The following is an 18,314-nucleotide window of genomic DNA, read 5'->3' as shown; positions in this document are numbered from 1 at the left end:
AAATTTGAAATTCACAGCTTAGAAAGAGGGTAAGAGGAGATGGATGAGAAGAACAGGCAAAGCAAGCCTTTAATCAAAAGAGCCAGAAGGTAGGAGAACAAGAACTACTGACAAAACCAGACATTTAAAAGCCAGAGAGCTGCAAGACGAAAAGGTGAAGTTCTCCAGTTCTACAAACATTGTGCTGTAGATCCACCATACCACTTCGGACAGGAAGACTTCTACAATTCCCTCTCTTGTTACACAACATCAGGTTGGGCCCTACCATACTACAGAACCTCAATTAAGTGATGAAGCAATTTATTAGCATCTTTTTATACAGTTGCTCTCAAGTGATTATTTTTTAATGGAAATATTTCAAGGTAAATTGTAACATAGGCTATATTACACTGTATTACAGCAACTGTAGATTTAAATGCAAATTGCTATGACTTTTTTAAAAAAAAAAAGTTTTTTTTAAAGTTTTTTTTTTAAAAAAAACTTCAAAAAAAAAAAAGTTCCCCTAAAGGTACTAAGTACAAATGGAATAATTCAAGATATCATTTTCTGATTCTTATATCACTGGTAAAATATCAGATTAGTTCTCTGCTAAGACTGGACAAAAGCAAGGAGGAAAAAGATATCACCACATAAACACACAACAGTACAGCAGCATTTAAGGTGAGGTTGCCAACTGTATTTTCTTATGTTTAGTATTTTGAAACTCCCCTTTTACAGAAAGGGGCAGCAGTTGTGCAGTACTGCAATGGCTCAACATTCAGCAAAATTCAACACAAGTTTCTGAATGAAGCCAAGTCAGGACCAGAAGCTGTGGGATCCCCTGCGTTAAAATGGAATTACTCAAATACACAGCACCTGATCTTCACACAGATGACAGTTATCTGAGAAACCCCTGCTCCTCTGAGAAGCCAAATGCATCTTGCTCTTCTAAGAATTAGGGGACAGAAGCTTAGGAGCAGCTGCAACTCCCCTTGACTTCATAGGAAGCAGCAGGCAGCCTGCTGCATGTCTTCTCATCAGGTGCATCAGTGTAAAACAACCTGCCCTGGTGTATTTAAAGTACTTTTTTGAAGTTACTTATAATGAAGCTAGTTTAGTATTGTAATTATCCTATGAAAAAAAATACTGTGCTGTTCGGTTTGTTTTTTTTTTAAACACAGTAAGCCACTGAACTATTACTATGCAAAAAGGCCTTTCTGAGCTTTAAGAACACTTTCCAGGGAAGTGTTCCAAGGAACATCCAGGAAAGTCATCCAAGGATGGACACTTGTAAGATTCAGCTGGATGGGGTGCTGGGACATCTAGTCTAGGTAATGCTTTTCCTAGAAAGCATCTTGGACCAGATGATCCCTGAGGTCCCTTCCAACTTGGTATTCTGTGCTTCTATGACTGAACAGATGTGTTTATCTGTAAACACCTGAAAGAATTGTCAACCCTGAACAGTTTTTCCTTGGTGCCAACACCTTGTCTGAACTAAATCTGAGGCAAAACTGTAATTTCACAGAGAAGAGGCTCCAGGACCCCAGCTCCTCTGCACAAGAGCTTATAAAATTTGCAACAACTCACCCTGCCTAGCAAAAAATGCATGTTCTTAATACCTTCCACCCTACTACTGCATCTCTGCCTGGGATGACCTGCACCAACAGCGCTTTCCGTACTTCCTGAGGTCGAGAGGGGGAAACCCAAACACACAAACAAGAAAACAAACAGTATTTTGTTTGCCCTTTATGCAGACCAAGAGGCAAAGGGCCGGCAGCTCCCAGCGGGGTCTGATCCTGGCACCCGGACACAGGCTGCTCAGTACCGAGTCAGGCCTGGCGGTACCGGCACTCCAGCTACTGGGCTCCCTCCCCCAGTGTGCCCGCACAGGACGGGACCCCACTTTCCGCCGTGACTCAGGAGTCGACTCACCAGGCGTGCCCGAGGTGTGCATGGTCGTACACGGTCGGCCCGCAGCTGTACCTGCGCAGAGGGGAAGCAAACCGCACCGTCATCTCTGCCCGGCACCCAAGTAACCCCCGCCCGCCTGCCGCAAGGCGCTACCAGGTCGCCACTCGGTCCTTGGCCAGTACGAGCGGTTCCTTGGTCCGGCTGCGGCTGTTGTAAGCCACGATCCCGCTGTCCCGCCCCACCGGCGGCACCCACTCCCGCCGCCGCGCTGCGCTGCAACACAGTCGCGCTGCCACCTTTCCCCCGCCGGGGCCGGGCCCGAGGCCGCAGCGCCGGGCCACAGCCGCTGCTGCTCCACTCAGCATGGGCATGGCCATGGCCATGGCCATAGCCATAGCCATAGCCACAGCCCCCGGCCGCGGGCGGGGAACCGGCGGCTCCGCCTCTCAGCGGGGAGGGCGCTGAGGGGACCGGGCACAACCCGCCGCGCCTGTCACCTCGACACCCTGCACCGCTCGTGCCGGGAAACAACAGGCGAGCGGGGTAGCTACAGCCGGCGCGGCAGGAAGAGGAGGGGCAAGCGGGCAGAGGCGCGGCACGGTCCCAACGGGTGGCTCAGCCGGCTCTCGCCGGGCCGCAGGGTCACTTCTGCCCCCGCTGCTGGCCCGGCCCGGGCAGAGGGTGTTACTGGAGCGGCCCCGGGGTGAGTGCGGGGCCTGGGGCTGGCTGTGCCCGGCTTCAGTTCGGCCGGAGCAGTGCGTGCCCAGTTCCGTGCCTCAGCGTAACCGCGCTAGAACCCGAGTTCTTCTTAACGAGGTTTTAGTGGGGGTGTTTGTAGGGAAGAGGTGATAGTTTAGCAAAACGATACCTGCTGTGTCAAGTCAGTTCGGTCAGACGGGGAGTGAATCTATTTCACACTGCCTTTCAGATCAGAGAACAGCAGGCAGCCCGTCAGCTCCTGCAAGAAAAACGTGGTGAGACATTCCCAAGCTGGACTTAATAGTTTTGCACCTTTCTTACTCCCATGTACCCGTGTAAAGTCCTACCTACCCTGGTCACATCATTACAAAAATGACATGAACTGGTGCTAGATACTCACTGAGGTTCCTTGGGCTTCAACTAGCTGATGGTCTAGGTCAGCTTCCTTTCCAGTGGCAGGATAAGCAGAGTGTGTGCTTTCTGATGAGGCTTCTGTCTTCTTATTGTGGAACTTTTTTCTTTCTTTCTTTCAGAGCATAGCAAGGAAACGGAACTTGACTGGCTGCACTGCCTTGATCCGCTTTGGAAATTATGAGCTACTTGACTAGTGAGTAACAGTGTAATGGAACAGACATAAAGGTGTCAGAAGGCCTTTTTAACTAGCGTCTTGTTTCCAAAAGTAACCATGAGTGGGTACCAAGGAAACAAGGGAGAACTCCACAGGCATATATAATATTTTCCTGGATATTCTCCCATCTTACAACCAGATGACATCCTCAGCTGAATGCTTTGGGGTTGGTGTCCCCCTGTCTTTTTACCCTCTATTGGTAGATTGCTCTACCATTAGTTTCCCTGACCTCTGTGACTTTACATCAGCTCCTGCCTTTGGCACCAAGTACTACAGTCTACCACCATTTTTAGGAAGCATCTTCCTGGCACATGTTGAAGTTGCGGCCTGGTAGCTCCAGCAGCAGCCACCCTTGATCTTGTATGAAAGTAGACAGTGACCATCAGTTCCAGCACTTACTGTCTGCCTCCACATGAGCCTCGAAGGAGGCTGCTCAGAGCAGAGCCTTTCCCAGCCTCCCAGACCACTGTTTACTTGCCTGCAAAAGCATCTTGCTGATCACTTGGGAGGAAGGTAATGCTGGGTGGTGGCAGCTTGTTGTGAGTGGATGCTGCAGGGAACAGGTCTGCCTGTGGTGACATGCCTCAGAGAAGTCCTTGTATTGCTTCCTCTTCTATCTGCCAGGGACAGGTTTGATAGCTTTTTCTTATGTGTAATATGAACATCTAAAAGGATTGCTTGTACCTAATAATAGGTGTCCATCTGCATCTTAGTATATTTTAGTAAGTATCAGGTATAAAGCCCTACCAGTGATAAATGTTTCCTTCTTAATACGCACTTTCTACAGTATTTTTCATTTAATGATCTTAACTTTCTGACTGAACTTATCTTACGGGCTTGCTAATTTGAGACTAGCTAGGATGAAACTGAAGATATTCAATAACCTTTGTAAATGTTTGCTTCATGTGTTTCTCAGGAAGCTTCACAAGCCAATTATTTCAGTTTCCATAGTGAGCTGGGTTTGATGTCTTTGTCGTTCAACATGCATCCTGTTAGGAGTTGTCATTAACTCCGTTGTCTTCTTTGTTCTGCATGGTGCCAAGCACTTTGACAGAGCCCAAATCAAAACGAAGTATCCATGGATGGCTTTTAGCCTTAATTCCAGGTTTAGCTGGCATGGATGAAACTGCCAACAGATCAAAAGAATGCAGGAGCTTTTTATTTCCCTCGTGGTTTCAGAAGGCTTTAGTGTCTATGTTATCCAGACTGGCTCTTAGCACTTAGTCTAGAAACCTCTATGTCCTGCTATAAAACATTATTTTCTGAGGCTAGGAAAAGCTACAATTACTAAATGTCCAAAATAAATAGTTAACATTGTTCATGCTTGAGATTTGTTTTAATGCAATAGAACAAATTCTGTGGAACAGCGGAAAATATACCACAAGCATTGAAGTACCAAAATAATACAATTCCAGATGAAAAGCAATACTAATCCTGATGGATTGGAACCATAAATTACATATTTGGAGAACATTCTTGGAAACAATCAGTCTATGGCTGTAAGTACAGCTCTGCTTCTACCACCTACAACTACCTCCCCCTCCCCTATACCCTTATTCCTGGCCTGGAACATGTGAAATGAGACGATACTACTCCACCAGAGAGGCAGAATAGCAGCAAAGGATCTTCTGCCTCCATCAGGAGATTCATCTTTGCTTCTACCTGAAGCAGATGCCTATAGAAGTTGTTAGCAGTTGAAACCAGGGTACATCCAACCAATGCCAGACCTGAACCTGCTGCACTCCTGTGACTTGTGTGTTTTGTGCCATATAGCTAGCAGGAGATGCTGTCTGCAGGGTGGTACATCCGTTAGACACCCATCTGGGAATATGACTGAGCTTCAGGTAAACTGCTGTTTCAAGGAGACACCCATGTATTTAATATTGTCAGGTCATATTCCCATGTTTTTCTTAGGAGCCACTTAGGCTAAAACTTGTCTTTTTTACATCTGAAGCTCTAACATAAAGGGGTGACTCCTGCATGCCTTTAGAACAGGTTTATGTGTTTTCCATCCCTGTATCTGCATGTGCAAGACAACTACATTTCCTCTCCAGCCTTCATCTACAGGGAAAACCTAGTGAAAGCACAGCTCTGTGTGCTCTTCCCTGACTGCTCTGCAACACCTCTGTGGTAGGCAGAGAGAGTATCTCTGGGGGGTTCTGGCTCACCTGGCTCCTCCTGTACTTCCCAGTTTCCAGTCCCAAGACTACCTACAAGCCTTGTCCCCAGAAGTAAGATGAGTGGGTGTATCCCAGAGCATGTTTTATATCATAAGTAAATATAATCTAAAATTTCTTTTTTCCTTTCTGTTTATTATTACGAGACACATGCTCTGTAAGGTTTCACAGTTGTCCCCCCTACTGCTACAGGTACAGCATTTTTCTTTTAAAACATTAAACCACACTCTCTTAGAACTGTTGACAGAGAATGGCTGTGTTTGTGTGTTATCAAAAATATGTTTCCAGTATCTGTGACCTTTCTTGTCAGATTCTAGTTCAGGAACCTGGCAAGGAAACTTGAGACAAAGGGAGAAGGTTGTAAAGAAAAACTACAAACCAAAAGCAAAGATGAGCTAAATCCACTGCAGTGGACTGAATTTCTCTTGTAACTCTGTAGTAGTTTGTAATAAGACACATGTCAACTCACCTTTTATAGTAATTTTATTTTTACAGAACCTAGGTGTTTATCGGTTTAAGAATCTCAGGTTTTTTTATAAGAGAATAAAAATTCTCAAGGTTATTACAAATGTTTGACTCATAAATAAGTGTTGAGTGGCCTTTCCCCCAATTATTCATGACATAAAGAGTATGTTTTATAAAAGAGAAATCATCTTGAGATACCTATTCTAAAAGAGTGATTCTGGGGAAATGAAATAAAACTGTAAAAGAAATTTCATTGGTGGACATAAAGAACAAAATAAACATTCCTCCTCTTACAAAAGCTTGGTAGGCTGAACCTAAAGGTATTCACATTACCTGCTATTGTTTAGACAACCTACCTGTCAACTGCTCTGACAGATGCTGCCTGGTTTTCATCAGAAGCAAGTGGGTCCCAGGCCACAGTCTGCATAAAGAAACCTGAGGGCTGGTAGGAATTCAGTCAAGGGTCAGACTGGGTGTCTGTCAGTGGTTCCAGCTGTTGAGATGTATCTCTCTTGAACTTGCTACAGGAATATGGAGCCCATGGAATAAGCTCCCCTTGATCTGGGTTGGCTCCATAGTGGGACAGCTCAGAGGTACTTCTGCATTGGCCTTGTACTGCAATGGATGTTTACTAGTTCCAGACAGAATCTTCCTGCTCACCTTTAATGCCAGTGCTCTTTAAGCTCACTAGGTGCAGCATATACAAGGAATAGATGGCAGCAGCCAGGAAACGCATGTGAAAAAAGGCAGTGGGTGAAACAGTCTCAGAGCAGGCAAAGGAAGAGATGAGGAGCTGTACCCAGTGAAATACCTGTTTTCTTAAGTAGGACTTCACTTAAAGGAAAAAAAAAAAGACAAAGTTTGGAATGTCAGGCCTATGTCAGGTTAAGTGTTTGGGAAGTTCTTGAGCCTTTACTGGGAAGCAGGAAAATGACCAACTCAGATAAATTGTTTTACAGATTTTATAACCCATTAATCTCACATCATTTGCTGATATGAACATGTATTCCTGGCCCAAATACTGGTAAATGGTATACACTGCCCACTGCACTGACAATGCATATCACATGAAAGCATAAGCTATGGCTTGGCTGCTTGTGTTCACACTTGCAAATCTCAGCTCTGCTCATCCTGCATGTTTTGTTTCAAAACCTTCAACCATAAGCAAAAAGAACAGATTTGTAAAATTCCATTATCATCACCCAGGTAAGTATTAATTCAGCTTCATAAAGAATAAACAAACAAAAAAACAAACAAAACCCCCCAAAACAAATGCAAAGTAGAAGAGAAGGATTAAGCTATTAAATAGTGTGGAAACAGCAATTCATTAGAAGGAATAACTGATCTGATTCATCTGTACCTATTGAGTATAATCACTAATGATCAGAACACACAGACTTTCTTAATAAACAGAGACACAGCTGTAGTAGATTATGTAGTATTTCATGTAGCAATATTCAACTAAAGCAGAGAAAGAAGGCAGCCAGAATTCCTTGTATCAGCAGTGTCTGCATTTGTAGAACAGGTTTGGAGGTTTGGGATTTTATGTTCCTCATATTAAGAATCCTGATACTTATGCTGATGAGCCATAACAACCATATTTACTAGAACATTTATATATGAAGTATATTATATAACATCATATATATATATATATATATATATACACACACACGTGCACAGTATGTACGTTACACAGTAGCTGTGAGAGTTGTTGATCTGGTTATATGTTCCCTTGATTCCCATTACTGTGAGTTTAGATCTTTAGTAAGGTAACAGCTTCAAGCTTCTTTTGAAAACCCCAGAGATTTGGGATTCTTGTAATTGCAGCAAAGGGATTTGTGAGCAGGAAGAGGGAAGTTAGATACTCTATCTGCCCATGAAGTACAGAAAATGGGAAGAAAACTAAGCCCACAGATGTCTTCCTTCTTCAATGCATAACAATCATTCCTTACATTTCTACCTGTGAATGCTCCACCACAGTAAGAAATAGGCCCCTAATCTGAAAAGAGAACTGAAACACCATTCAAAATCTCCCATCTCTCACATTTTGGAGTTTGGAGGCAAGAGGCCAAAATAAAAAACAAACAGAGGAGGAGAAGCAGAGATGGGCAATGGGGCATCAGCTCCACATTCTCCAAAACTTTCCAACCTGGAGATGTACACATATACCCAATTTCCACACACTAAAAGTACAGCTGACATGCTGCTGAGCCTAGAGGGATGTGCAGAGAACAGGTATTTCTGGGTACTGGTGTACTTGATTACGGCACTGGACAAAACACTTGAACTGTGAAAGGGGACCTTAAAAGTGTACACTAAATGCATTCTCAGGTGAGCTCAGTCCTATCCCTTCCCTAGGACTTGTGCAAAGCCCAATGATGTTTTAATTCTGTCACTCTGCAGGCAACATATGAGAGGCTAATAGAGGAAGATGCAGTAGACAGCACTTCTAAGAGGCAGATGATATCAAGGTCTCTATCCTCAGTGCATCCAAGCCTATCAATACTTTCTGAACAGCCACACTTCAGAGTTGTGCCTTCCTATTTTCTTCTTTTGTCTATAAGGATGAGGGACAGAAGTTCTTGTTTAGTAGATTAGCGGGTACTTTTACAAACTGATTTCTTATTTGTATGTGTAATTACTACCATGTGTCTGGAATGGTGGTTAACTTCTTTGTAAAAAATTACTCTTTTTGAGGCTTATTTGAATTCTTTTCAGATGTTTTGCCTCTACTGAGTCATAATTATTGGTTTGGGTTCTTACACTAGCCGGGGGACTGTTAACTACCTTTAATTGCTGACAGTGGCTCAGCTTCTTCAAGGCAAGGGTGAAACAGGCTCTAACTACCAAGGTGGTGTCAACAATTTAGAAGAGGTGTTCCCGGGCTAGCCTTGCTATTACACAACTCCCTCTCAATGCCACCATACACCAGAGCACACAGATCCAGAAACACTGGCTTGGAGCACTGCCTAGATGATGTAGTACTCATCATGATTTACCAACATAAGATCTCAGGTTTTCGAGGTGTGCAAGTGCAGCAACTCACAGAAAATGAGAGGAAGAAAAAGAGAACTTACAGGTTATCTTCAGAAAACGAGCAACTGCCCTCTGAAATCTGCCCAAAGCAGTGGGGCACAGCCAGTTCAAAATAGGCTTAGTCTACAGTATAGTCTCCACTCCTCAGATGTATTTCAGTGCCTGAATCCCACAGGGGGAAACAGCAAATAAATCAGCCTGTGCTCCCCAAAACCCCACTCCAAGCATTCAGACACCAAGTTGATGACACCAGCAGAAATACTTAAACGGGGTTAAGATGCTGAGGTCTAGTTAGGCCGTTGCTCTCTCTGCTCCCTACAAGCAGCAGCATAACATCAACGACTGTACCAGCAGGTCTGAGCGTTTAGAAATGATGAGTCAGTCTTCCCTAAATTAGGGGATTGCCAGTGACGTTTAAAAAAAACAAAACAAAAAACAAAACAAAAAACCCAACAACAACAAGAAAAAACACCAAGAAAGTGCGCGTTGCTTTGCTTCACTTTGCCCGGGTAGATTTTCCAGGCCCGCCTCTTCCCGCTCCTCGCTACCCGATACCACCGATCCTGGCGGAACCGGGTATATGTTCTGCGGGATCTGAGAATTTCCCGAGAGGAAACGTGAGGTAAACGCGAACGCACTTCCCTCCCTAACAACGGACGAGATGAAATCGCGGCCGCTCAGCACCCGCCCCACCTCCGTCGGCAGAAAGCGCTGTGCGGGCGAGACCAGAGCCCGATCGCTGGACAGGGAGAGCGGGGCGGCCTGAGCCAGCTATCATCCAGGCTAAGCGAGCTCAGCGCCAATCACTCCCACAAGCGTCGCTAACCCTTCCCTCGCCGAGGCCGCCGCCGCCGCCGCAGACCAGCGTGAAGGGGCGCCGCCGACACGCCCGTCACAGCGAAGAGCCCGCTGGGAAACGTAGGCGAATACGGCGCGCTAAGAGACGGCGCCATTTTCTCCTCGCGCTGCCTGGAGCGCGCACGCGCGGGTACTCCTCTCCCCGCGCCCCTTGTGCTGCTGCCGGTATCCCGGGCAGCGTTGTCACCGCGGCGCTCGCCCGCTTTCCCTCCCTTCTGGCGGGGATTGGCAGAGCGAGCCGAGGGGCGGGACACGAAGGAAGAGGTAATTGGCTGGAGCGGGTGTCGCCCGCCGTTGTGGATGATTGATGCGGTTGCCTGCTGAGGAGGGAGGCCGCGTTTCAGCTCAGCGTCCGGCGGCGCAGACAGTACCGTGGCGTTGCACACTTACCAGTGCTGTCCCCTCGCCCTGTCCCTCCCGGGGAAGCCCTGGGAATGACTCCTGTGTGTGGAAAGGCGAGAGACTCCTCCAAAGTCTGTGCCCAACCGCAAAAGCATCCAACTTGCCCCGCCAGCCTGGCCCCGCGCTTCCCCTCAGCCTACCCGCCGGCCGCTCTCTTCTCTCAGAGCGTCCGCACAACTTCACCGGAGCCTCCGCCTCCCTCCCTGCCTCCTTCTCCCCTCCCTGGCCGGGCTGCTGGCCGCGGGGGCTTCCTCCCTCCCCACCGAGCTGTCCGCTCCCCTCGCTGCGACCGCATCCCCGCCGCTTTCCCTCCCCAAACGTGAGTAAGGGGAGGAGGGACGATGAATATGCAGAGGAGTGCTGGCCCCGCCGCGGTTCCGGGAGGGGGATGGGGTGTATCTGTGTGTGTGTGTGTCCGTGTGTGCGGTGAGTGTGCCTCAGTGTGTGTGTGTATACAGCGCTGGGAGGGGTGCGCATGCGCCGTGCGTGGCGGGGCTGAATGTTTCCCAAGTGTTTGAAACTGGTATTTGGGTTTTCCACGTTGGATCAAGTGCGGCGTATAGGAGCGAGGAGTGCTGCGTTAATATCGCCGGGGAGCAGCGGCGGCGGCGGCGGCGGTGAGGAGGAGAGCGGGGAAAGGGGAGAACGGAGGAGAAGCGGAGCAGAGCGGCGCTGGCGCATGCAGAGGGGCTGCCGCCGCTCCTGACAGACACTTTGCAGAGCACATTTTGTTTCCAGACTGTTTCGGAGGAGCTGGTTTAAGCCCCTCTCCTTTCTCCTCCTCCTCCCCCCCCCCCCCCCCCCCTTCACACACACACACACACAAATCCCTCTGATTGTTCCTACCACCTCCTTCGTGAATTACCCACAACGACAGCCATTCAATCAGCTGCTGCTGGCTGTAGGGGACTAGCGGAGGGTGTGTGTGTGTCTCTCTCTCCCTCTGTTTCTCACAAGAGGAGTCAGATGTAGCTTCCTCGTTTTTTGGGGGGAGCTACAGAGAGAGGTGGGCAGGGAGTGAGCCGTTCAGCGGGGTTACCGGCTGTGGAGGGAGCAGCACTTGCTCTCACACGGGCACGGACAGAGGTGTGGGAAAGATATTTTTTTTTTTTCCTCCCCTTTGCCGGATGAAAATGTTGAGTCCTGCAAACGGAGACCAGCTTCACCTAGTGAACTATGTGGAGGATTATCTGGACTCCATCGAGTCTATGCCCTTCGATCTGCAGAGAAATGTCTCCTTGATGAGGGAAATTGACGCCAAATATCAAGGTAAGTGCTTTCTCTCTGTGTCCGTGTGTGTGGTGTGGGGCTCTGGGAGGGGGGGGGAGGGTGTCTTTCCCTTTCTTTTCTTCAGAGCTGAGCCTCGGCTCCGCTTGCCCCTCTGCACCCCACAGGGATGGTAGTTTTATTTTTGGGAGGTGAAAGGAGGGAGAAAGCCGGGAGGAGAGATCCGAGGAGGGAGAGGGGCTGATCTGCAGCGTTAGCTCTTGTCATGGGGCGGAACAAAAGGTCTCCAGATTCTCTTATTAAGCAAGGACTCTGCTTTTCTGTGTAAATTGCCGGCCAAGAAGGCGGGGGCAGGGAAGTGGGGTGTGCGGTGCACAAAGGGGGGCCGTCCCCGGGGCTGAGGTGGTAGGGTTTCGGGGTACGGAAGAAACTGCTGGGTGGACAGAGAGGGAGAGATTACAGCACAACATTTAGGAATGTACAGTATTCATTATGGCTGTAGTAGGGGAGAGAGGCAGCTAGTGAGGGAGGGAGGGAAGGAAAGAGGGAGGGAAGGAGAGAGGAGAGGGGGGTTAGGCGAGAGTGGGGGGCAGGGTGCGCTTTCTTCGCTCCCTCCTCGATGCCTTTCGTTTCACCCCGCGAAACAGCCCCGCTCCGTGGGGCGGGGGGAACACGGGACTGCCGTGTGCTGTGTGGGGTGTGCATGTGGGGGGACGCGGCGAGTGTATGGATGTGGTGGAGGCTGAACTGCGCCTTCCCTTCCTTTCTCTCTCCCCTCCCGCGCTACCGGCACTCGGGGCACGCCGTCCCCATGCCCCACGGGCGGAGGGAGGGAAGGGGAAGCCGGTTTGTGCGAAGCTCGGGGCAGCTTTGTCTCTCGCTTGCCGGTGTCCGCTTTGGAAGGGGAGGGGAAGGGCTCTACTCGATGCCCCCGGCAGCGGTGACAGCCGGGGTGCCAGGCGGGGAGGACCCCTTCTCCCCCGGCCTGCGCGCCACCCTGCATGTGGCCTTAAGGGCGGGCGGGCGGCTGCGAGTCTTGTCCTTTCCACTAGCCGCTCGACGGGTAGCCCGGCAGCTCCCGGGGGAGGGGGCCGTCGGTAACTTCCCCGGGGGCTAGAGCTGGCGGGGCAGGGATGAAGAGAGGGCAGGGCGGGCAGCGCAGTTCTCGCTCGGCCCGGGAACATCGCACCACCAGCAGCGGGCACCTCCGCGCTTTGCTAGGGAAGCGGCGTCGCTGCGGCTTTTATCAACGCCCCTCTTTAGCATAGCGCGGCACGCCCCGCCCCCGGCCGAGCTGATTGGCGAGGAGCCTCCCACCGGCCGGCCGCGACCCTTCCCCTCACGCCCATTGGTCCTCCGACGGGCTGTTCCGCCTTTGCGCCCCGCCTCCGCGTGACGTTCGGAGAGGCAACTTTTCTGTGGGGTTGATTTGAATAGCTCGGCCTGCCCCGCCCCGTGCATTCTGATTGGCTGGGGCGGCTGCAGCGGGCAGGCCAACCTTGGGCGTTCGGAACGTGACTGACGTGTGCCCGGCGAGCGGCGGCGCCGCTCCTCCCGCCTCCCCTTGCTTGCGAGTGGCGCTGCGGGGCTGGGGGGGCGGGCGCAAGCTCGCTCTGCCGGCTCTGATTGGCTGTTTGGGGTTCTTCTCGTTCTTTCTGCCTCCGATTGGGAACACCGGGCTAGCAGGGGCGGTCTCTCCCCGGCGGCGGCTCTGATTGGTCGCGGCCCGCCGTCTCCTCCCCCGCTTCCCCTAGCTCCCTGCTGTGCCGCCAACCGGGGAGACGCGCGGCCGGTTTCCTGCCGGAGAACAATAGCTACACCGTCACTTCCGGGGCGGGGCCGCTGTGATGGTTGCTAGGAGAAGGCGGCGGCTACCCTGGCCCTGTGGGATGCGGCAGCGTCTCGCTCGGGCGCGCGGCGGCTGCTCTGCATTAGGACCGTTAAGGCCTGCCGCGCCGTAAAGGTGGCGCCTGGCGCCCTCCCTTCCCTGGGCGGCCGAGCACGCGGGTTGCAGGGGGGCGGGGAGGGGACCGGGCCCGCCCCAGCTCGGGGGGTGGCCGCTGCCTCCGTGTCCCGCACGCCTTATGGCCGGTGGGGGAGGGCGCTGAGGGTAGTTTCCAGCCGGCCGGGAGGCGGGCGTCACTTCATGGCTTCCGGCTCTCCTGCTCACGGGGGTGCATAGCGCCTCCGGGGGCCCCTGGGCTGCCCAATTCTGGCCGCTCAGTACACTTGCGGCCGTTGTGGTGGGGTCCCAGCCCCGGTGAGGGAGCTATTCGGGAATAAAACTTTCGCAGCGTGCGACACTGTCTGTTTTTGTCGGTTTAATGGCGTTTGCGGTGTTGGGGGCGTGCGTGCACAGCTAGGGAACAATTGCGTAACACGCAGATCGCGCTAAACTCCGCTCGCTGGCCCTTGTTTGGCAGCACGCCGGGAGAAAGAGGCTTTTTGGGTTTCCTATAAAGGCGGTCTCCCCTGGGCGGGCGACTTAAGGCGAGCCTGCCTGTGTGAGGGGCGGTGGTTGAATCCTCCCCCTCCAAGCTGTAGTAAACAGCTGTCGATCCTTTTCTTTATAGCTTGAGTAGCGTGTTTCTGACAGTGATGCTAGGCATCCCTTTCTGTTTGCCCGCTTTTGTGAGCAAGCACATCCCGCGCCGCATCTTACATACTGAACGTGTCAGCGCCGAGGAACGTGCTCGCAAGGCTTTGCAGCAGTCAAAATCGTTGCAGTTAACTGTTTCTCCTGCGTAATAGGAGGTGCTGTGGTGTTAATGTGTATATGCAGTACTAGAGCTGAAGTTTTCATAACCGCTAACTGAAGTCATTAGTTATTTTGTGTTATTGAGAGAGTATTCTTTATGAAAGATACCTACCTCCCATATTCAGATGGGTTAAACTGGTGACATCAGTCACATGCCAAAGCTTAGAACACAAAACTTCTTGCATTTCAGCCCTTGAAAATAATTAACTCTAGATTTTTAGTCTTTCTCAATGCTTAATCTGTACACTTGGAGTTTGGTTTTTTTTTTTTGGTGGCTTTTTGTTTTCTTCGGGGTTTTCTTGTAGTTAGGGGGAAAAAAGCATTTGATTAAGGTATTTAATAATGTATTGGAATGCTAAAATTGGTCAGATAGGTAATTTTGCAGTACCAGCTGACAGGTTGTGTTTACTGATGTGAGAAGCGTAGGCTGCAGCTCTAAAAGCTAAAGGAAGACTTGGCATAAACTTTCCATGTCTTCACTAGAAATTAGGACCACCTGTGTTCAGAAAAGTGCTTGGGCAAGACAAAACCTAAATCACAGGAAGACTGTTAGTTGCATGTGTATCACATTCTCTTAGAAAAAAATGTTTAAAAAAGTTGTGGTAATGCCATTTGCATGTGTAAGAGATCTTGGCTTCTGCAAAGTGAATTGAGGTTAGATTTTATATATTGATGTATTTTGCTTCTCTAGGGCAGAATGTTCTAACCTGTGAGAAACGGAAAAAAATCGAAGAAAGGAGATGCAGCAAAAACATCCTACGTGATTTTGAGGACTTAATATGGAGACGCTGAGTTGTGTTGTAGTGAAGCTCAAAAACATCTGCTTAAAAATAGGTTTCTAGAACCGTTCTTTAATCTTGAAACACTTTAAATACTGTTCTTTCATATAAACAACATTGGAACAATCCTTGAGGTGCAGGTCAAGATCTAACATATTTTCAATGTTAGCATTTTAAGCTGGAAGCTCTAGCTGCTCCAGTTGTTGCATATCATCTTTAATGGTATCTTCTAACTTTTTATTTCCTTCTCTGCAGTAAATATGTAATGAAGATTGTATATCTGTATTGTAAAAGGAAGCAACAGGTATTTTACAGAAAGTGTAAGGAGGAGATTACATAGACATCTTGGATATTCTGATCCTAATTCTGTAGTCCTGGGGATTTAAGTGGCCTCACTTTTTCAGCAACTCAGCAGTTTAGATGCAACTTGCCATAGCTTAGCCTTCAGCCCCATGTATTTAAAGGTTTTTCTTGTATCAGCTGTCAAGTGTGATAGTGATTGTTAAGTAACACAGCATCTGATTCTACACTGGTTTGTGCTCACTTTCTTTCTCTCCTACTCTCAGTCATTCACTAAAAATATTAATGTTATTCTACAGAAAATGTCCAGGAAAAAAAACCCCAATCAATTAATCTCCCCTCTAATGTTACAGCTAATGTTGGAACTTTCTGGGGGGGGGGTATGTGTGCATATTCTAATTAGTTAATTTTGATTACTGTGAAGTTTGAAGGGAAGAATTGTTGGTGTGTATAAAATGGTATTTAGTCACTATTTTTTTTCCCTAAATCAGCATTTGCGTCCTATTCCTGCAGGACCGACCAGACACACGTAACCCACTGGAGTCATCAGCCATTTGTCAGATATCAGCTTCAGGGAATCTTTGTGCGTTACAAAAAGGTGTTGCTGCATGGAAGGAAAAATACGGGAAAGCTTTGTTTTGCCATTATCTCTGTTGAAAATGTTTACAGTTTTTATTTCTTCCTTGCAGAGATTCTGAAGGACCTGGATGATTACTATGAAAAATTTAAACGAGAGACAGATGCCATGCAGAAGAGGAGAATGTTGCACTGTATCCAGAGAGCCTTGATTCGGAGTCAGGAACTGGGGGATGAGAAGATCCAAATCGTCAGTCAGATGGTGGAGCTCGTTGAGAACAGAACAAGGCAAGTGGACAGCCACGTGGAACTGTTTGAGACCTGTCAAGAGACTAATGACACCACTGGAAACAGTGGGAAAGCCAGCCAAGATAAGTCAAAGAATGAGACAATCGCACAGGCTGAAAAGCCCAACAACAAGAGGTCGAGGAGGCAAAGGAACAACGAGAACAGAGAAAATGCCTCAAATAATCATGATCATGATGACATCACTTCAGGAACTCCTAAGGAGAAGAAAGCAAAGACGTCCAAGAAGAAGAAACGATCTAAGGCAAAAGCAGAGAGAGAAGCTTCTCCCCCTGACCTTCCTATTGACCCTAATGAGCCAACATATTGCTTGTGCAACCAAGTCTCCTATGGAGAAATGATAGGATGTGATAATGATGAGTGCCCCATCGAGTGGTTTCACTTTTCTTGTGTGGGACTCAATCACAAACCAAAGGGCAAATGGTACTGCCCCAAATGTAGAGGAGAAAACGAGAAAACTATGGACAAGGCATTGGAGAAGTCTAAAAAAGAAAGGGCCTACAACAGGTAGTTTGTAGACTTTTCGAAGTGAATAAAAACAGAACCACCAAACCAGTGTATTTATTGTTAGTGTCACCTTTGTTGAGGTGAAAGGATTGTAAAATGTATATTTTTAAAGGAGGTTTAAAACTGAACCATTCCTGTTACAGGGACGGCAATAAGCAATTTTGGTTTTCATTTGGTAAACTGTAACAAGAATGTGGTCTGTGGACCAATGTATTCCAAAAGTAAAGTTATAAGAGTTTAAACTGAATATGTGGATGGGTCTTAAAAGATAAATGAATACTCTTTTTGTTTCTCTTTTCTTTCAGTGCTGGTAGCACTCTACCCATTAAAATTTTGATGACAAAGATCTCTGCAATGTAATTTTGTTTTCTTTGATGAAAAATATTATTTACCTTTTGGCCAAAATTGTTAAACAATTTAGCAATCTGGTTGTATCTGAATAAAGCTGCAATACATTAAAAATATAACTTCTTTCAGTGATAAGCAGTGCAAGAGCAAATAGAAGGAGGGTAAAATTTGGTTCCTGCTACAAAGTGTCAGTATAACAGTTCAATAGCAAGAGTTTAAATAGGCTTAGAGGATTATTTTTAAAAAAAAATACAAGTTAATGGTTAAATTTTACACAACAAATATTTTATATGCTGGCCAAATACCACAAGGGCCATTTTAAAATGATTGAATATGTTTTATATTTAACCAGGAAGTGGTTTAGTAATGAGACTTCACATAAATGAAGCTTTATACTGTCACAGATAGTAGTGTAGCAATCCTTAATTTGTTTAAGTTGTATAAATGTACATTTTAAAGTGGAGTTGCACTTACTGTGTTATACTTGGAAATGCAGCCAAATGCCGTTGTGTAACCAATGTGCATTTCCTGCTTATGTATGAAAATTGTACAGCTGTGATATTAAGAAATAAATGAAACAACTTTGACAGTTTGCTTCTTTAGCAATCCTGTTTAATGATCATTCATATAGCTTAAAAAAGAAATTTGTCTTTAACCTGAGCAGCTCCAGCTAGCAGCTGCTTCGAAGCCTGAAACTGTTGTAGTGGTAACCAAATTGCAGTTGTGATAAGGAATCTTAATAGACCATGTGGCCAGCAAGGTTGTAGGAGAGCCAAAACAGCATTTAATTTTCCATCCAAGTCCACTCTTCTTGTGCTTGCAGTCACTCCCAGACCCAGGCATTTCTCTAAAATGGTGGTTGTGCTCAGTTGTTTTCATGCTTTTTACATTATGCGTATAAATTATTCCATGTTTGTTACCAGCAGGAAGATCTTTTGTATTACAGCATTTTCAAAGTAGTATTGCAGCTATTCCAGGGTAGGCGTTCCTGTTCTTCATGGTGGCCTCACGCAAAAATGCACTAGCTATGGCTGATGTGCTATGCTTTGCGTTAGGTACCCAGACCCTCTGTGGCTTAGCGTCAGACTGTTGCCTTCACCTGCATGGCTGGCGGGGCTGATGGGGCTGAGCTGATTTTGTCTCGTCATTGCCCTGTGGCCCTTCACTGCAAGTGAAAAGGGGATGGGACCAACAGTAACAAGGTCATGAACGCAAAGGTGGTGAAATCCAGTGGGTCAGACAAGAATCTTGTAAGAGCGTGGGAGGCTGGGGTTGGGGTGTTTTTGGAACACAACGTTCTCTCACTCTTGGAGTTTATAATTGCGTTGTTTTGCTTCGGTACCACTGAAGTCATG

General features: G+C 47.8%; 2 protein-coding genes and 1 long non-coding RNA gene across 8 annotated transcripts in view; 2 read left to right on the top strand and 1 right to left on the bottom strand.

Moving 5' to 3' along the window:
* CARS2 (cysteinyl-tRNA synthetase 2, mitochondrial) overlaps positions 1–2,277 on the bottom strand; it is a 34,215-nt gene extending 31,938 nt beyond the window's left edge. For 3 of the 5 annotated variants that reach the window (XM_061472759.1, XM_061472761.1, XM_061472762.1), the window contains exons 1-2: positions 2,044–2,277; positions 1,912–1,962 (exon numbers count right to left, since the gene is read on the bottom strand). In XM_061472759.1, coding sequence (XP_061328743.1) covers positions 1,912–1,962; positions 2,044–2,273 — 281 coding nt within the window. In that variant the 5' untranslated portion in view covers positions 2,274–2,277. The remainder of the gene's footprint in view (positions 1–1,911; positions 1,963–2,043) is intronic. The other 2 variants (XM_061472763.1, XM_061472760.1) reach the window with 2 other exon arrangements.
* An 11-nt stretch (positions 2,278–2,288) lies between these two features.
* Positions 2,289–5,501, top strand: LOC133279250 (uncharacterized). The gene is made up of 2 exons (XR_009746824.1): positions 2,289–2,593; positions 3,123–5,501. It is a non-coding gene; the product is annotated as an uncharacterized LOC133279250 (long non-coding RNA).
* Positions 5,502–9,985: 4,484 nt separating this feature from the next.
* Positions 9,986–17,548, top strand: ING1 (inhibitor of growth family member 1). 2 transcript variants are annotated; one of them, XM_061472757.1, is made up of 2 exons: positions 9,986–11,427; positions 15,912–17,548. In XM_061472757.1, exons 1-2 carry the CDS (start codon positions 11,286–11,288, stop codon positions 16,613–16,615), a joined length of 846 nt encoding a protein of 281 aa, XP_061328741.1. In that variant the 5' UTR covers positions 9,986–11,285; the 3' UTR covers positions 16,616–17,548. The 2 variants fall into 2 exon arrangements, with proteins under 2 accessions (XP_061328741.1, XP_061328742.1); XM_061472758.1 differs by lacking the exon at positions 9,986–11,427 and adding an exon at positions 15,012–15,820.
* The last annotated feature ends 766 nt before the right edge of the window (positions 17,549–18,314 follow it).

Source organism: Pezoporus flaviventris, unplaced genomic scaffold (genome assembly GCF_033815535.1).
Source record: "Pezoporus flaviventris isolate CSIRO_AGI_PZ_B2104156 unplaced genomic scaffold, CSIRO_AGI_Pfla_v1 ptg000072l, whole genome shotgun sequence".
NCBI lineage: Eukaryota > Metazoa > Chordata > Aves > Psittaciformes > Psittacidae > Pezoporus > Pezoporus flaviventris.
The sequence above is the reverse complement of the archived record's forward strand: the minus strand, read 5'-3'. Positions and strand labels throughout refer to the sequence as shown.

Bases quoted from the DNA above. Each gene is read 5' to 3' on its own strand.
- ING1 (XM_061472757.1), top strand. From the start codon at position 11,286: ATGAAAATGTTGAGTCCTGCAAACGGAGACCAGCTTCACCTAGTGAAC. The intron at 11,428-15,911 runs GTAAGTGCTTTC...TCTTCCTTGCAG, and splicing joins AATTGACGCCAAATATCAAG to AGATTCTGAAGGACCTGGAT.